The following is an 18,035-nucleotide window of genomic DNA, read 5'->3' on the forward strand; positions in this document are numbered from 1 at the left end:
CAGGATACTCAAACCCTGCATCAGCAGTTGACAAATCTCCATTCTAATTATTGTTTCATGTCCTCTCTACTTTGCTTGATCAACCTAAACATTGTCTTCCAGTGATGTGGAAACACAGATGGAAAACTTCCTTGCAGAGGAATTTGATCTATTTTGACCATTTTCCCAGCAGGCTTGGAAGTGCCAGCATTGGTCCCCTGACTCAGGTTCTTGCCCACACCTCTGTCTTCTGGCAGAGGCACAAAGATCTGGAAGCCTTCTCCCCATGCTGCCAAAATGTTCCTGGGCATTGCAAAGTCCAACATGAGCTAGCAACGAGCCACACAGACTCTGGCAGCTTGGCTTAGTCCCACAAATGCCCCTTTCCCTTTAGGTTCCTCCTTACCTTTTTGACAATGGGCATTACTAGAAAGCAGCTCACAGTAGCAGGAGTGTCTAAACACTTCTGTGGAGTCTTTAGAGGACACATGCCCTGCAACCCGTACACAGAAATCTTCTGGTCCTGTGAAAGAACACATTAAACTCTGTAAATTCTAATAATCTTTCATGTTTTTCATATTTTAATACCTGAACAGGATCAAACTGGTTCCAAAACCGTTTTTCACTTGATATCTAAAGCCTGGCTTTCTCTTTGTTTTCCCTGGAGACCACAGGATAGAAAGCAGGTACTACCTTCCGCAGGATGAGCTGTGGGCAATGTATGTGCTATCCAGAAGCCACCAAAATCACCACTACAGGTGTTTTATCACCACATCAAAAAGCAGCATTTGATAACCCTGACTGCACAAACCCCAAACGTGCCAAGACAACTGAAACATGCTATTTTGCATGAATCTGTCAATCCAAGGAAAGCCAGTATTACACTGTACGTGGAATTATGCCTGCTCCATACCTCATAAATCTACTAAACTGACACAGACCACCCAGTTAAGGGAATAGCAGCACATTTCATTTTTATTGAAAAGGTGGAAAAAAAAAAAAAAAAAAAAAAAAAAAAAAATCAAGATTTTTTAATTCTATTTTTTTTCTATCATTTTTGTTATAAAAAAAGAGGAATATCTGAACTCTACCTCCATTTGGGAACAGAAAAGGTCAATATGTCTTATTTGCTTATGGGGAAAAAAAGAGCTGTATTCTCACTCAGTTACAGCACCTATCCTAGGGTGGAGTGAATTAAGCAACACAAATCATTTACTCAGTAAATGTGACCTTCTTTCCCACAATGAAACACTGAACTTCAGGAACATTTCAGTTTGTTTCAGCTATTTTTAACTTGCTTTGTGTCAAATGATTGTGTTGGGACTGGCTGACACTTAACACAGCCCTTTGTGACGGGACAGGGGCTCTGAGGGATACATCAGCCATGCTCTCTCACTCTTATCTTTTTCGCTGCAGTTTTCCATGGTGAACACAAAACTTGGGTACCCATTTCCCACCAACTTTCAAATCCCTCAGGCTTCTTTCAAAACCCCACCCTTCCATGCATGGTTTCTTTCACTGCTTCCCTTTATCGCCTACAGATAAGGACATTTCCCAGATGAAACCCTGGGTACGGATATGCTACAATCCAGAGAGTTTTGCCTTGGAAAGTTGAAGTTCCCACGATTGCTTTGAACACCAGGAGGCACGATTTTGATCTAGGTGTCAGCTGTCTGACATGTAGAAACAATACACCCAAAGGCAGCAGATGCAACGTCACGCTGCTCATCCGAGACGCCCATGGTCTCAAATGCTCTCAGCTTTACTAAGCTCTTTCTCTTCACTCGTGTCTCTTCTAATGAGGATCCTTCTTGAGCAGGGCACGTGGACTCAACCAACACTCACCTCTGTGGCAGCCCAGAGGGCATTCTGAAATTTGAGTTGGCAGCATAGCTTCATTCCTGGGCAGCTCATCCGCTCCACTTCTATGACTCCCTTCTCCAGGTTCACCACTGTGTAGTTTCTGAAAGGAGAAAATAACAATTTCCTATAGCCAGCATCCAGCCAGGATGGTACGTGGCATTTGTGGCCAAGCCGTAACATGACTGTCCAGATGTGCCTGATGCTGCAAGGATCTACAACCCTCCAAGCGGCCATTGTAAAGCAAGAGAAATACAGATGTGCCACAAGTCTTCCTCAGGGGGCAGATATGCAATTGTTTCTATGAAGATTTAAACTCGGCTATCTGACTTTGTGTGGAAATGGATGAGGAGAACTTACGTGGTTACTATAATTCAGCTGTGAGACAAATGGCTCCAGCTGAACAGCAGTATTACTAGCTATTAATAGTAATTAATAGCTGTGAGGTCTTAGCCCGTCTTGCCCATTAGGTTCTCCAGAGAATATGTGCTCATTTTCCAAGTTCACTGCCTTAGTATTATCTGGCTTCATTACTTATTCTAGTACATAAAACAGAAGAGCATGATTCTTCCAAGTAAGAGCAAAGACCTGTAACCTGATAAAATGATTTCTAAACACGACTGATTAATATTTTTGTAACTACACGTATGTTGTTTGGGGAGTTTATTGGGTTTGTATGTTTGAACAATAACTGGATATTCACACCCACATCTGTGAGCCCCAGATGTTTTACCAACTGTGGCAAGAGCAATTACACAGCCTGAAATCTGTCACATACAAGTAATTTGTTATTCAGCAGTCTCCAGCAAGTGGATTGTCCAGTCAGGAAGCAGATTCACTGAGATATATTGCTGTGAATATCTGGACAACATCCATGCATTCAAATTACATCTGTGAGTCCCATGTGTTTCAACAGTTTTAGCAGGAGTACTTGTACTGTCTGCACTGAACGATTGAGCAGGCACCACGAAGAGCAAAGAAAAGTGTTCATAAACAAATCACGTCCCTTTCCCATTAGGTTAATGGTTGCAAATAATGAACACATTAATATAAAATTTAGATCAGTTTGTGACTGTTTCCAAAGAAGACTGAGGCTATAAAAATCAGTAACATCCATAAAAATAAACCTAACTAGCCATGGGTCACATACGGCTGAGCAAAATGCCATCATCTCAGTCACAGTTTAATAACATTTTAAGCACATGCCTATTCAGTACAGCACACATTTTACTGGCAGTATACACTTGGATGCACACACAGCTTCAGGCATGTGGTTAACTCCTGATGATTTCAATAGGATTTAAGCATGTGCTTAATTGCTCTGCAGAACGGAGATGGAACTGCAGTCGCAATTAGGAAAGGTTTAGTGTTAAATGGCCTCATTAGGGGAGGCAGAACATGTCTGTTCTCATGTACAAATGCTTCATCCTGTGTGTGTGAATCACTACGCTGCCCTAAGCTTCTCCTCATATTAACTGAAGCTGAGTTAAGCTCATTAAATAGCCTTTATAAAGCAACCACTGTTCTCAATTAAAAGAGTTTGGGAAAACAGTGTTCACCGTATCCTTGGCACTCACCCAAATCCACTTTCACCTTCTCTTTACCTCCCTCCCAGAGGCATGAAGTGAAGATGCTGAAGGGTTTTTACTTAAAAAGAAGAAAGAAAGAAAGAAATTACAAATATGAGCTGTCTCACCTGGTGTCTTCCTTCCCATTCCAGAACACCACAGTGTAATCCTGTCCTTGGGAGCAGAAGAAGGAGGACTGCTTCCCACAGGATAGCAGGTACATGAATGTTGCAAAGGTAGGATCTTTCATCTGTCCTACCACAGAAATGGCCAGTGGACGCTGTGGGGAAAGGAAAAAGGAAAGGCATATGTCACGCAAGACAGCTGGAGGTCCAGATCATAAAAGAATTACAATAATTAATAATTATTAAAGCTGGAGAGCCAGGAAGTGGCCTTCTGCAATAAAGGCATCTGCTACTTTCTCAAATCTGCACCAAATTCTCCTTAGAAATCCCACCTCATTGGTTCTTAGCATCCTCTGTACCCCACTGAAGCCAAACCTCTTCTGTACTTCCATGGTTTGATCAGTGATTCTCTTACACATTTCATCAATTCATTGCTTCAAGTTTATGGATTTTGGAAGCTGCCCCACTGTCATTGCCATGACTAATAGCTGTGAGTCAAGCTGACCCTTGTCTGCAGGACATCAGCTATTAAACACCAACTTGTAATTAATGAAAAACACAATGCAGCATCATCCTTTTCTCATACTTTGAACCCTTTTGTTCCTCACACTGCCTTTCACAATCTCAGGGGTTTGCAAGTCTTTGTAGTTACACTCACAGCATAGTATTGTAGAAATCATGGGTAACCTCTTGCCCTGGTGAAATCAATACCCTAACTGCCACTGACATCAAGGGACCTTCAAGTCACCGCACTAAGGCCACCAATCTGCTACCATTTCGTTCATAAAACTCTCATTTAAGTTAAGAGCAGTTCTGGGCCAAATCAGCAGGAGCAGTAAACGGGCAAACAAGCTGTCTGCTGTACCAAGAACAAGCTCAGCTCTCCTGTGTGAAGAAGGCTGCTGGATCCCTGTACCTGTAAGATCAGAAAACACTGGTCACAAAAGGGCTGTCTTGTACCTTTTCTGGCTTAGTGTCCCAGCACTCCATCATGAGTGCCTGCATCCTATAGAGCTGCACCTCTTCTGGCTGCCCAAGAACAGGACGGATCCCCTTAGACAGCTTCTTTGCAATCTGGAGCTGGTGTTGTCCTAGCACAGGCCGCTGACCGGACAGCAGCTCATACAGGACCATCCCGTATGAGAACATGTCCACCTAGAGCCAGAAGCAGAGTTAAAAACAAGGCAAACCCCTCTTGGTGAATGGAGAAGGAAGGAAGGAAGGTCACAGTGGGAAAGCCAGTGCTGCACACCATGCATGTGTAAGGGAATTCAGCCCCATGCATGAAGCCAGCACCCACTGCTGTCGCACAGGAGCTGCCCCTCTGGATACACCACAGTTACCTTCTCATCATAGACTATGCGAGGCCTGATCTCAGGAGCTTGGTATCCTGGTGTGCCCTCCACGCCAAGCGCGCCTTCATGGAACGACTGCCGGGAGATCCCATAGTCAGAGAGTTTGATGTTGATGTGCTCCTTGACATCCAGGGACCACACCAGAATGTTGTCTGACTTCAGGTCACAGAAGATGATGTTCTTCTTATGCAGGTAGGCAAGGCCCGTTACAATCTGGTACGCTATTTTGTGTGTCAGCATGTGTCCCAGTGGCACAAAGGAAGACCCTGGCCCAAAGGAACAGCCTGTCTTCAGTTCTTGTAATTGCAATAACTGCTTTTTTCACCCCCTCCTTTCTCTTTTAAACTCAGAGCAATAACTAACAACCTTTTAAAACATCACTCAATGTCAGGACGTGAAGTGACACTGTTCATGTTACTATTCACATCTGACAGTTCTGTTAGATTCTTTTTTTAAACCCTTTCACTTCTAAACCCCTAAGTCTTCTGGTTAGAATTAGTGTCTTACCGAAAGCTGACACAAAGCCAAGGTGCCAAGAGGGTCAGATGGCCTCAACCTATCTGGGAATTAGTGTCATTCATTTGACAGTGACAGAAGTACAGATAATTATGAGGGAATTCAGAATGCCAGACACCCATCTGCAGGGTATGAACACAGCATTCCCCATGCAGCACTGAAGAGAGATGCACTTTTTAATTTGCAGAGAAATTGAAAATCCAGGTCTCCAAAATAGGCTTGAAAATCCTGAGCATCAATTTTTACTAGGCTCCCAAAGGCATGGTTTAAGAGCAATTCCATCCCTCCCACTTCCCCTAGTCTGGAAAAAAAAACCCTCTAGTAAACCAGGCAGTAATTTAAATGCTGTTGACCATTTGCCACTATCACGACTCAGAGAATGAGCTCTCCCAGGAGGAAGACCCTGTTTTTACCTTTGGAGTTTTCAGACAATACAGTGGTGAGGCTGCCCAGGGGGGCCAGCTCTAAGGCAAAGCAGAGAGGATGGATGCTGATGCCAATAAGGGAGACGATGCAGGGGTGTTGCAGCGAGTGGAGCATGCTGGCTTCCTGGCGAAACTCTGAGAAGTTCTTCATGGCATCCATGGCTCTCAGGTGTTTCAGCATGGTATCTGGCAAGACACACAAACCCCTTCTTACTCCCCAGCTGAGAAACCAAGTCAGAAACTCTTTGCAAGGTGCTAATCACTGAGCAAATGCCAGAGGAGGAAGGCAGCTTGTGGTGTTACACCAATAACTAGGCTTTAAGTTGCATCACAGAACGGTTTGGGTTGTAAGGGACTGTGCTTTCTGAAGCAGGGACTCTCTGGGTATGGATGTCACATTGCAAACCCTCTGGTGAAAGGAGTCTTCCCTACCCTTCCCCAGCTGCCCTGCCAGAAGAGGGACACTTCACAGTAACTGCCCTTCTGGCACAGGTCACCACAGGCTGCTCAGGCAGGCTTGGTCTTTCCCAAGGTTTTCTGTCACTGTGACAGCAGCTGATCCACAGCTCAGGGGTTCGGGAACAAAAATGAGGAAAATGAGGCACTTTTCCCTTTCCTTTGTCCACGGACTGAGGCTCTGCTGGAAATCTGGACTTGACAGACAGCATGTGCAGCACTAGAGCCTGTCCCTGCCTAAAGGAGCTGGCAGCCTGAGGATTTCCAATTTGCTTTCTGTAGCTGCTGGCACAGATGGAGTAAAAGACTTATTCAGAGGTAGAGACTCACAAGCCCTTAGTACAAGCCCATGCAAATCCACAGTTCTCATTGCCAAATAGCTTGGGAACAGGAGATGAAATCTTACTTCCCACCCCAATCAAGGGCTCTGCCTTGGCACCCTGAGTCCACCCAGCAGGAGAGATGCTTCCAGTAGTGCCAATGATCTTCATTGCTAAAGTGCTTTCATGAAGAACTCGAAGATGCACCCTCCTCCTCCATGGAAACACATCAATTTTGCTATATATTTCATAGCTGTATTTAAACAGGTGCTGCCAGCACTTTGGGAGAGCAAAGCGTCTTTGGTCTTAGCTTGGGATAGCAGTCTGCAAGAGCTGATTCCCGACACCAATGCTGTTCACTGTACCTGCAGCTGAAGTGGGAGAACCCTTGTATTTTTTAATCTGAAATCTCTTCACAGCCACTGGTTTTCCTTGGTACCGTGCCCGATATATAACGGTCCCACTTCCACCCTGGCCAAGAACGTTGTTTTCATTTTCACTGCATTCCAGTTTGCTATTTTCCAGGAACAGTCTGCCAAAAGGAGATCGGGGCTTTTTAATTAAAAGTTTCAAAGATGCTGTAAAATCATGTTTTTAATGTGATTTCCATTTCCACAAATCCCTAATTGGTTCTTGTCTTATCTACTGAGAGCACCGGATCACCTAAACTACCTTGGTCATCTCAGCGTGCTCCCTACTGGCTCATGTTCCACAGCAGGTTTCTAGCAGAAAGAAGTCACTTGGGCCAATGAGCAGAAAAGTCTCTTTACTAATTTATCCCACAAGAATCAAACAGATCTGGAAAGCACATAAGCTCCTTTTCCAAGCAGATGACAAGGTACAGCTATTTGTACCATTTATCTGTATTAATGATTTCTTTGCTTCATTCCCCTCTCTTCTCCACTGAGGCAGGACAGGATGTTTATGAACAGCTCCACACTCTGAAACCTGATTATTTAAATCAGCTAGCTGTTCCCAGGCTGCAATTCATCACTTCCCCACTCTTCCAGAGACTACTTTTACAGCTGTTCACACTTCAAACGTCTCCACTCGCCTCATACCCGTCAAATAACTCTCTAGGAGATAGCACTGTGAGGAGAGTTGTCGTGATGAGCTGATGGGGTGTTTGCCCAGTGAAATGACCCCAAGAAAGGAACAGGGGCCAGTGGGAGCTCAGAAGACTCTGACAGCAGCCAAAAGGGCACAGTTTGGTCTAGAGGTCTCATGGCTCTGCATCGGGCACAGAAAGGTCTGAGAGAGTGTGAACCAAAAGAGACATTGATATCTTGTCCTGCCTGCTGTCAGGAGGTCTCTTGCTCTACACAGTAAATAATAAGGGGTGTTAGACTGAACCCATCTGGGAATGCTGTTAAGCTGCTTAAAGATTTGGCAGTGCTGCTATGGGTAGGGAAGAGCCGTTTCAGCTGTTCAGAACCGCCACACTACTACACAACACATCCAACAGCCCTCAGCCAAGCAGGAGCCTCGACTCAGTGTGAATCCTCTAGTGGAGTCTAAATTCACTCACCTACAGGCTCTTAAAACTAAAGGCGATTTCAGTGCCAATCTTGTGACACAGCAGCACTTCCTTTTGGTTTTGCCATATTAAAATCTCTTTTCTGGGATCCTAGAACAATTCAAACTACAGAAAGCTCTGGCCAGAGTGCTGGGCAATGCAGGACAGCTGTGGCTTTAAAAAGGGACTCTCATATTGCGCCACAGTGATCTCAAAGGACCCCCTGAAGTGATGACTTGGGTCAGCACACAGTGATTGTCTGACTGAGTGTGCTGACCACCAGCAGTGCAGTTTGGGATGAATTGCCAGAGCAGGCATTAAGAGTGGATGAATTTGTTTCCTGTGGTCAGTATGTTCCTCTAGCAGAGATTATTTAGGAAAAAGATCCAACTGAATTACAGAGGTACACTGAAACTTAATTAAAGACTATTAAATAACATTACCTGGCAGGAAAATCAGTCATGAAAAGCTCTGGGACCAGCTCTTGGAGAGAAACAGGGATGTCAGGGTGGTTTGGACATGTGATGTAGTCCAGTTCAATGGCAGTCAGGACACAGTCCTCCATGTTGAAGTACTGAGCGTCCTCTGCCCTCTCACCACACTCATTCTCCTCCAGCTTGGAAGCTGCACAGATGTGGCAGGGCACATACTGCTCCATCAGCAACGTGCCATCACTCTCAGTGGCTGTGAGTGCTTCAAAGCAAGCAAGCAAACAGAAAACAACAACATAACCCACACAGACTGATAAAGAACAACAGCTCCAAATACAAATGTCTGCAGTCACTACCTGGATCCACTGGCTGAAAATGGTCACACTCACAAAAGCAGCAGTTTAACACTGCTGTGTATTGATTGGAGTAAGAAAAGAGCTTTTTCCAAAGTGTACGCAGATAGCAGGGACAGTACTGAGGAGACAGGATTGTTGACATAACTGAACAGCTACTTTGCTTTGGTCACAGGTAACACACAGGCTCGCAAAGAAAATATATTCAGGACCAGTAGAAACTCAAAGTATATGAATAGAGCTTTGGAGAGAACTTCCTACGTGCTGGGTGTCTGTGAGCTGCATACAAGGATCAGTGTGCATGCTAAAGAGCACGACCATGCACTGGAAGTACAGCAACTGCCCAGGAGCCCCAGCCACATCTGCTTTGCAGACTGCAAACTGCCAGATGGCTTCATATGGAGAGCAGGCATGGGAATGGGCTGGGAAGCATGGAATGCTGTGCTCAGGCTGAGCACTTCAGGTGCAGGCTAGGAGTAAGCACTCACCTACAGCACCCAAGTTAGGAGCACAGTTACTGTGTGCTCCGTCATGGGCAAATTTTCAGCCCCTCCAGAGGAAACATGGGTTCTACCAAAGGTAAACCTTTGGGAGGTTCACACCTCTCCCACTAACTGCAGAAGGATTAGAGGTGACAGGCTCCATTAAATGCCTACAATTAGGCAGAGTGAATATGGGCCATAGCCTTCAAAGTCATGACTCTTTTCAAGCTTTGGCAATAAACGTTATATTTTAATCCAAAGGCAAATAAAACTTTCTTTTATCTTCATAACACACAGAACATGAATATGTGAGAGTGCACAACTGCTTCCTCCAGAGAACCTCCAATTAAGTGATTTTGGCACTGTTTTCTAGCCCAGTGTGGGACAAGAAAGAACACTTCAAATTTTGTTTTGGTTTCAAACAAAGTGCATTGGGGTTTCAAAGAGCCCGCTGGGTAACAGCAGGATCTGTGCTAATCACAGGAAAAACAACTGCAGGAGTCAAGGAAGTTACCTTGGCACAGACTCTTTGGTATCATATTCACTCATGCCTCTCCCATCATAATCTTATAAATTACAGGGTGTTAGAAATGGTGGACAAATGCTGAACCCAGCTGATGCCAAAATGAGTTCTGCCATTGAGGGACAGAGCCAAGTAGTTTGGGCCAAATCCTGCCCCTCCAATGAGCACTGAAGAGTCTTCTGAACTCATACAGAAGCAGGTCCTGTTTGATCTGTAATATTTCACCTGTGCTTACCGTGACTGACAGACTGAAAGACACAACGTCTAGACCAAGGTGTGCTGGCAAAAAACTCCTAATCTGTCTGCAGGTTTATCAGCTTTTACCAAATGTTATTGGCTTGAGAGTGTCAGAGCCTGAGGGGTCCTCAATTAACACCCAGTATTGTGCACCTGGAGAGCCCTGTCAAAGAGCCTTCTGTTAAAAAAACCTAATACTGCACAGAAAATTACAGCAGTTCTCTTACCAGGAAACCACTGGTCTATCAAAGAGTTGACATGATCCGTGATGAAAGCCATTGCTGAAAAGTCTCTCACTTCTGACTGGGAAATGATTTTAATTCCACCACTTTTTTTCTTTTTCCAGTTCACATCAGAAGACTCGACACTGTGTAAGAAAGCCAAAAGACAGCCCTATGAAGCTTTGGTGAAGCATCAGTGTCAGCAAGCTTGCTTTCTCGCAGGAACCTGAATTACATAACAACACGTAGTTCATAAGTAACCAAAATTAAAAGCCAGCTAGCTTTGAGGATGATTTTCAATCCAGTCTGCTCTGCAAATGACTTTCAGAACAGAACTCTTGCACAGAAATGCCAATTGCTCACAATGGCTGAATGCTACAGAAGGTCAGAACCAGAGGAAACTGTGGCCTAAGTGAATTCAGTCTAATAGAGACTTTTGACAGAAACGCCCCATACAGAATGATGGAGGGTTAAGAATTTTATAAATCAGTAATAAAATTCCAGTGATTTTTTATTACTACAACTTCCAAAAACTGTTTGGAAGAGCTTATGGACATAGTTTTTGTGTAATGCCCACAAAAGCAAACAAACCAACCCCAAACTCAACCCAAATCCCCCACCCGTTTCATACAAAGAGCCGAGTTCTGTAACTCCCTGAAGTACATAGAGAGGTAAGAGGCTGACCACCACCATGGTCCAGGATTAAGGATTCCAGTGTGTGATTTGCAGTGTCTGGGTCCAAGTCTCTACTTAGCCACAGACTGCATAGATGAACTCCTGAAAGCCACTGTGCCCTTCTGGTTTCCAGCCATGCAACAGCACCAGTGGTTCCTCCCTATCCTGCCAGTGACTGAAACAGCAAATGAATCTGCAGATACTACAGAGATTAATGTCTTAAGTAGTTGCCTACTCTCTACATTTGTGAAAGAACATGGACAGCAGGTTTTCCTCCAGACTTGCAGCCAGCACACGCTCTGCCTTGGCCAGCTTAAACCTGTTGTCCACAGTCCCTGAACCACACAGTCTGATAGCACAGAAGCACCTCCATTGATCTGAATTATTGCCACACTGTGGTGATGCTTTAGGATTCAGTGGAAAAGCCCCTGATGCAATGAAATCTTTGCATGTGATAATGTATGATTTTACACTGGTAAAGAGTTCTGCACCGAGTATCGCTTTGTTTTCAGGCCTCTTTAAACTTGTGGCTGCAGCAACACATTAGGTTGATATATTCAGAACTGCAAACAATCAGGTACTCATCATTTTTGTCACCAGCTGTTACCAGATGAGTTATGTCTAACAGAGGAGCCTCATTTTCTACTGATGAGTGAGCATATACCATGAGTTAGGCTCATTCATCTCCATTCAGATGATGTGTTTCATAGTCCCCTGTCATGCATGCTGCATTATGAACACAAATTACCTAAGATAGCCTCCATCAAAGGTAACGAACAGACCTTCCTGCCAGTAAACAGTGTGAGTCCTTTTGACTCGGAATGTGCTGCAGCGGTTCCTTTGGGTGCCTGTGAAGCTGTAGATGGTCACCTTTTTGTTTCTTGTCTTGGTGTTCTTCTTGTTTTCAAAAAGCTGAAACAACAGAAAAGCATGAAAGTCATTAAATCATTGAAATTTCTTTATAAGCATGTTGGTTTAATCAAGCATTAAGGTGACTTCATGTTTTGGCCTTCACAGGTGCTATCATACCTTTGCCATTTAAGAGCAACTTGTGATCATAAAGAATTCAGTGATGGAATGAAAATACACACAGTAAAAGTTGGTATTATAGCATTGAAAGTATTTTTTATGCACTCAAAAAGTGAAAAAAAGTTAATTCTGTAACTGTGCCATTTGTTACATCAATTCTGCATTTGCAGAAGTCTTACAAGCCTAAAGAAGAGCTAAATGTTCTAGTGAATGATTAAGTCTGCCCTTAATGTAGAGTTAACTTTTCCACCTGTTTCAGTGGGAGGAAGATGGCTTTTCTCCAAGACACTTCAAACCAGCACTTGGAGCAAAATGTATCTTAAAACCAAAGACTTATCTGCAGAGCTCCACTGTACTCATTGCTCTAATGCTTATTTGTCTGTAGATGGGTCTGATGCCTGGAATCCTTTTCATTCACTGCAGTGAGGACTGGATGAGGTCCCTAACAAAGGTGCTCTAGGGTTACATAGTGCCCTTGAGGATGTAAGCAAGGGGTTGCCAAGACAGTCCATTAAAACAGATAAAGTTATTACATGGTTTGAGAAGCTTGGAACACTGAGGGCCTTCCAAACCCAGGCATCATGTTTTCCACGTTCTGTACATCAATGACAGGACACACTTTAAATGGATAACTGCTAAGAAGATACCACAGTAGTACTAAAAATATTTTGCAGGTGTTTATTATGGTTTCCAGCAGGGCTATGTTTCTATGTTTTCAGATATAAGCTGCTGCAAAAATAAGTCTGTAATAACATTAAAATTCACTTAGCTTTCAGAACCTTACAAGCACTGCTTTAATGATAGGCATACCACTTGCACTAATAGGGTGCCTGTTTGCACTCATTATCACATTAAGGCAACAGTCCTGTAATTTTCTTCTCATTTAAAGCCATATAGATTCAGATAGCTGACTTTAGTGGAGCTATTCCAGATCTCCTCTGGCAAATGATGTGAGCAGAGCCTGGCCCACTGGAACAGTCATAGACAAGAGCCGCAGGCAGAACTCCAATTACTTGTAATTGGAAGATGCTGGAGGTACCGAGACCTGCCAGGGGATCATGTTATAAAGAGGCTGTGGAGAACACAGGCTTTCTTCCCAAGTGCCAATCTGTTGTTCTAAATGACACCTACTGTGAAAACAGAATCAGATTTTGATTGCAGAGTCTCATTTCTCCTTATTTACTAAAATAACATTCTTGAAATCTGTGACTGGAGAAAGCTGGATATGAAGAGACACCCACTTAACACTACACTGAACAACTTTAGCTGTCTTTTGCTTGCAGTGAGATACAGCAACCTACCTGGAGGTCCATCTCGGCCAAGCTTATTAACATTCGGGCTATGAATCTTTGCCAAAAGCCAACTGGGACAAAACTCATCTTGAAGACCCTTTGGACCGTGTTTGTGGTCTGGTGGCAGAGCCCATGGATATCTAATGCTGGCTTGGTAGGAAGCAGATGAGGGAGGAGGTAGCTGAAACACATCAAATTCAACAGCTCAAATTTTAGCTACATCTTGTAACAGTGAGTACATTGTTACTGGATAATAAGGCGATTCAGTCTCCAAAGAGATTTTTAATGGCACAGCCTACTGCACATAAAAAAGCTTTTAGACTAAAGGCGCTGCAGCAATACATGGAGAAATTCATTTACACTATGGAAGCAAGCAGAGGCAAAGCAGACATTACATAATTCAGCCAGGGCTATTGGACAGGGCTAAAATTGATGTAATGGGCAGGACATTTGTGTACTCACAAATTAAATGCATTAAAATATACAAGTCATTAGAACAGCTGTGATGTTGGGACTCATTATTTTAGTATCTTTACTACTCTGGTAGTAAGCAGAGAATTACAGCTGTATTACAGCTGTGCTCCTGTGTGGAACAGAAGATAAATGCAAAAACAACCTACAGCAGCTCAGCTTCAGTAAGCCCAGAAGGTGGGGAGAGGAGGTAGTGTGGGAAGTGGCAGTGAGGCTGCAAGGGCTGGGCTGCTGTGGTTCTCACCCCAGTCCCAGGATGAGAGCATCTTACAGGTCAATATGACAGGGTTTCCTGCTGCACCAACGCTGCAGCTGATGGACTCCCTACCACATCCCTGACAGAGTCCTAGGCAAGAGTGTATTTTACCAGACTGATGTCAGCAGAGATAACACTTGTCTTGCTCATTCTCCTCCTGCAACCAGGTTATTAGCTTCTTTGCCCATGTGTAGAGGAGACTCAGTTCTATCCAAGTCAGAAGTAACAGAGCTACAGTGGTGTAGAGGACCACAAAGCTGTCAGATCTACCAGTAAGCTCAGAATATTCGTTTGTCCTGATCTTTAGTATTTGAGAAGCTTTTGGAAGACTAAAACTGTTTTGAAAACAATGAGTTTAGGGCTTTCAATACCTGCCAATAATCTTTTGACAATGATACTCTTCAGTACCAAATACATTCCAAAATGCCTATATGATCAAATAATATTACTTGCTTATAAGCAGAAACACTACTGCATTATCAGTGTTGAGCCTGAGAAAATGCGTCAGCATCTGGGACTCATCGTTGACGGGCATAATGACAGCAATGAGGCAAATGGCCAAGAGGCTTGACCAAAATAACAGTGGTAGGGTCTAAACACATAACTAGAACTAATGCTGGGTCCAAATCCAGTGCTTTAAGCCTATTATGTTTTCTCTCTAGCAGCTGCAGTATTCTGTAAAACCTGAAATATCAGCTCAGAAAAAACAGCCATCACGAGACAACAGCTCTCTCCATATGTCTCAGTCCATAACATCTGATGACATTTTACGATTGAATTATTCGATCCATGAAACATCTTTGGAATGTAAAACTGATAAAGATTTCTCTTCACTTATAAATTACAGTAAGAATGGACATACTTTCAACCCTGTTTTAACAAGCAGAACAAAGCTAAATTACAAGCTCCTTAGGCAGAAAAGTGGAGTGCATCAAACTACAAAGCTCTTGCTCTGTAAAGGTAGTGGATGCATCGTATGACAGCCAATACATTTTCCCCAGCCCATCCAAGAAAGGGTGTAGGAGAATAAGAAGGCCAGTGAGGCCCTTCTGGACCACAACTATATAATGGATCATAATACAGATGGTGATTCGACGCTCTTGAACAACAGCCAATGCAAATTTTGAAACTATGTGAAACATGCCTGCATCCACCCTTTCAGAACAGAAACTGGCAGCTGCCTCCTCTACTGACTGCACAGAAACTCTATCTGGCAATCTATACAATAATTGCAGAAGCACAGAAACAAATAACTGCTCTGTGTCTGGCTAGTACATTAAATTAATCCAACCTGCTAAGAGTTACAGTCCGTCAGTGGGAAGAATATTCTGCTAATGTGGCTTGGATTGCTCTAAAAAAGATTGGGCAGGCCATGCAAAAGCAGTTTCCTTGTTCCCAAGGCACAGACAATGTAATTGCCTTGGAGAAAAACGGCAGATAGTGACAAGAAGTCCAAAAGGCATTTTGGACTAAGCAGAAACATTGCTGCTTTATCTGTGTTAAGCCTGAGAAAATTTGTTGGCATCCGGGTCTGGATAAGTGACAGGCATAATGACAGCACAGAGAATGCTGCACTTGTGCTGGCATTCAGAGCTCCCAAGAGGCTCAGGGTGATGCAGCCGTGCTGTCCTGGAAGGGCAAGGAAGTGAAATGCAAATGCCACATCAAAAGTGCAATACAACCACGGTTTCACCGCTAACGCAACAACAGGCTGTCGCCAAGCAGATGGGAGAGAGAAAAATAGCAGGGAACTTTGCCCAGAGGAAGAGGGATCGGGGGGCAGATGGGAGGAGGACTCATTAACATTTAAAGAGAATGAGGTTTCCTAGACCATTTCTAGGAAAACTATTGATCAACACCTATTGAGGCTAAAAATGTTGCTACTGAAGCTCCACTCTCCTGATTCCACTAGAAATAAAACATTGCTACATAATTATTGATTACCCAGAGTTTTCTGCCATACTCTGGACTGAGGATCTTTCACTGGAAACAGATGACTCCAGCCCATCTATGTTTCAGGCCTGGCAGCCAGGAGCCTCACATCCTCTCTCAGCTGCAGCCATCCTGGCTGAGGCCTTACAGCCTCATTGCCACATCCCTGGTGGTGTCATCGCCCTTCTGTGCTGGTGGCTGAGGCTCTCACTAACCTCAAAGCACTGAGTGGACAAAGACCTGCTTTGGAATGTTTTCACACTAGCTTGTCTAGACCAAAGGATGCTCATGCCAGGAAATACAGCCCAAATGGATGGGTGCCTTCCATTACACTGTTTAATGCACTCAAATATCTTCTCATAGCAAGATCCTTGTCAAGACAAACTCTGATTAAACAGACATTCTTCTCCAGCCTGGCTAAGCATCTCTAACCATCAACATACCTGTTATTGGCCACTGGTAGTGCAATTTCAAACTTGGCCAAGAACTGGAAGTACTGCTCTTCAGTTTGCTCAGTGAAGCCTGTCCCAACCAGCAGCATTCTGAGATCCTCTGCTCTGATGACTCCATTCTTAGCTACAGACTTGGAGCTCTTGATGTTGAAAATTCTCTGTAGACACTCTGAGAGCCAGACAGGGTCAAGGAAGTAGAGGTTTCTCAGGCCATGGCTTGTGTCTGGGAAGTGCAGTAGTGTACCCGTTTCTATGAGAAAATTAATTGCTGCAAAAAATAACCGTAGATTAGCACTAGACCAACAGTAGGAAACCACAGTGCAGATGACTAAGACTATGAGGCAGTCTGTGCACATTTAGGCATACCAGATACAGCCAGCACATAGCCAGGCCAAGAGTATAACATTTCTCTGAGGAGTGCTGCTATCTGGCACTTTGCTGTTAAACCCACGTCTCATTGCTTTACAGTCAGTATTCCTGTCCCCATCACAGCTCCCCTCTACCCTCCTGCCATCCTCACAGGTAAGGGCTTTCTCCAGCTCCTGCAGAGCAAGGCCTCCATAAGGATCACAGGACTGTGGCTCTACAGAGAAAGCAACCTTGAAACTATGGCAGCCTCATCCTTCACAGAGCAGAAACAACATCAAAGCTTGTTTAAAGTAAGATAAATTAGCAGCCTCAGACCATCCTAGAAGCTTCTCAGCCCCCTCCCCAAGCCCTCATTCCTAGTTTTGTATCTTACCAATTTCCAAAGTGACCTCTACACAAGTGTAGAGCATTCTGTGACTGCTTTTGTTTGCACAGCAGTTACCTGGTGGGCTTCCCCTCTCCCCATTATTATTATTCATGGAATATTTTAATTGGTCACACATACTGATTTCCAAGAAATTACTGGTCTGCTCTGACATACCAGTTTGCAAATCTTCGTAGTCTTTGATATCATTTCCAGGTGTTTGCTCAATGATCAGTTCTATCTGTCTGTCTGTTAAATACTGTACATCATCATTCTGACTTCTCCTGTGCTGTTCTGCAAGGACAGCTTCTTGAAGACTAAGGTAACTTCTTGGTATCTGCAAGCCACAAGACAAAAATAGCAGGATCAATATGAGACAGCAATCACCCTGCTGGAGATGAAGTGGCTAAGTCATCTCCCTTTTAAAGGGAAATTACAGTTCTGTCTTTTCCCAAAGCCAGATAGGCATCTTATTGTTGATGTAGAAGGCATATGAAGTATGTAACTCCTAAAGCTCACCTTCCAATCCAAAACCAAGCCCCCCAAAAGCCTCCTTTTGGTAAGGATCACCACCCACTAGAAAGAGCAGTTCTCACCAATCTCCCTGCAAGTTTCTGTGAGCAAATTGAGCTGCCGACATCCTTCATGTTGCAAGTGACATGGAAAATCAGCTGTCGGAGTCCATCGAGGCCTTCCAGAGTCTTACATGAGAGCTCACTGCAAAAGTCATGCAAGGGTGAAGATTATCAAACCTTATCAGCACACCAACTTCCTTTACAGGCTCACTTTCTCCTATCAGTGACTTTCAATTTCCTGTGTGAGGTGAAT

The 18,035-nt window shown here is 43.9% G+C and overlaps 1 protein-coding gene across 2 annotated transcripts in view; it reads right to left on the bottom strand.

The window, feature by feature from the left end:
• Positions 1–18,035, bottom strand: part of LRRK1 (leucine rich repeat kinase 1) — a 76,881-nt gene that overhangs the window by 8,598 nt on the left and 50,248 nt on the right. For both annotated transcript variants that reach the window (XM_057431020.1, XM_057431021.1), the window contains 14 exons: positions 17,804–17,924; positions 17,385–17,544; positions 16,466–16,742; positions 13,373–13,544; positions 11,791–11,954; positions 10,374–10,513; positions 8,564–8,813; positions 6,970–7,136; positions 5,817–6,014; positions 4,876–5,153; positions 4,493–4,687; positions 3,536–3,687; positions 1,825–1,942; positions 386–502 (listed from right to left, as the gene is read on the bottom strand). In XM_057431020.1, the coding sequence (XP_057287003.1) occupies positions 386–502; positions 1,825–1,942; positions 3,536–3,687; positions 4,493–4,687; positions 4,876–5,153; positions 5,817–6,014; positions 6,970–7,136; positions 8,564–8,813; positions 10,374–10,513; positions 11,791–11,954; positions 13,373–13,544; positions 16,466–16,742; positions 17,385–17,544; positions 17,804–17,924 (2,509 nt within the window). The remainder of the gene's footprint in view (positions 1–385; positions 503–1,824; positions 1,943–3,535; positions 3,688–4,492; positions 4,688–4,875; positions 5,154–5,816; positions 6,015–6,969; positions 7,137–8,563; positions 8,814–10,373; positions 10,514–11,790; positions 11,955–13,372; positions 13,545–16,465; positions 16,743–17,384; positions 17,545–17,803; positions 17,925–18,035) is intronic.

This window comes from Pezoporus wallicus, unplaced genomic scaffold (assembly GCF_028554395.1).
Source record: "Pezoporus wallicus isolate ANWC-B61680 ecotype Strahan unplaced genomic scaffold, APGP_CSIRO_Pwel_v1 contig_8548, whole genome shotgun sequence".
Taxonomy (NCBI): domain Eukaryota; kingdom Metazoa; phylum Chordata; class Aves; order Psittaciformes; family Psittacidae; genus Pezoporus; species Pezoporus wallicus.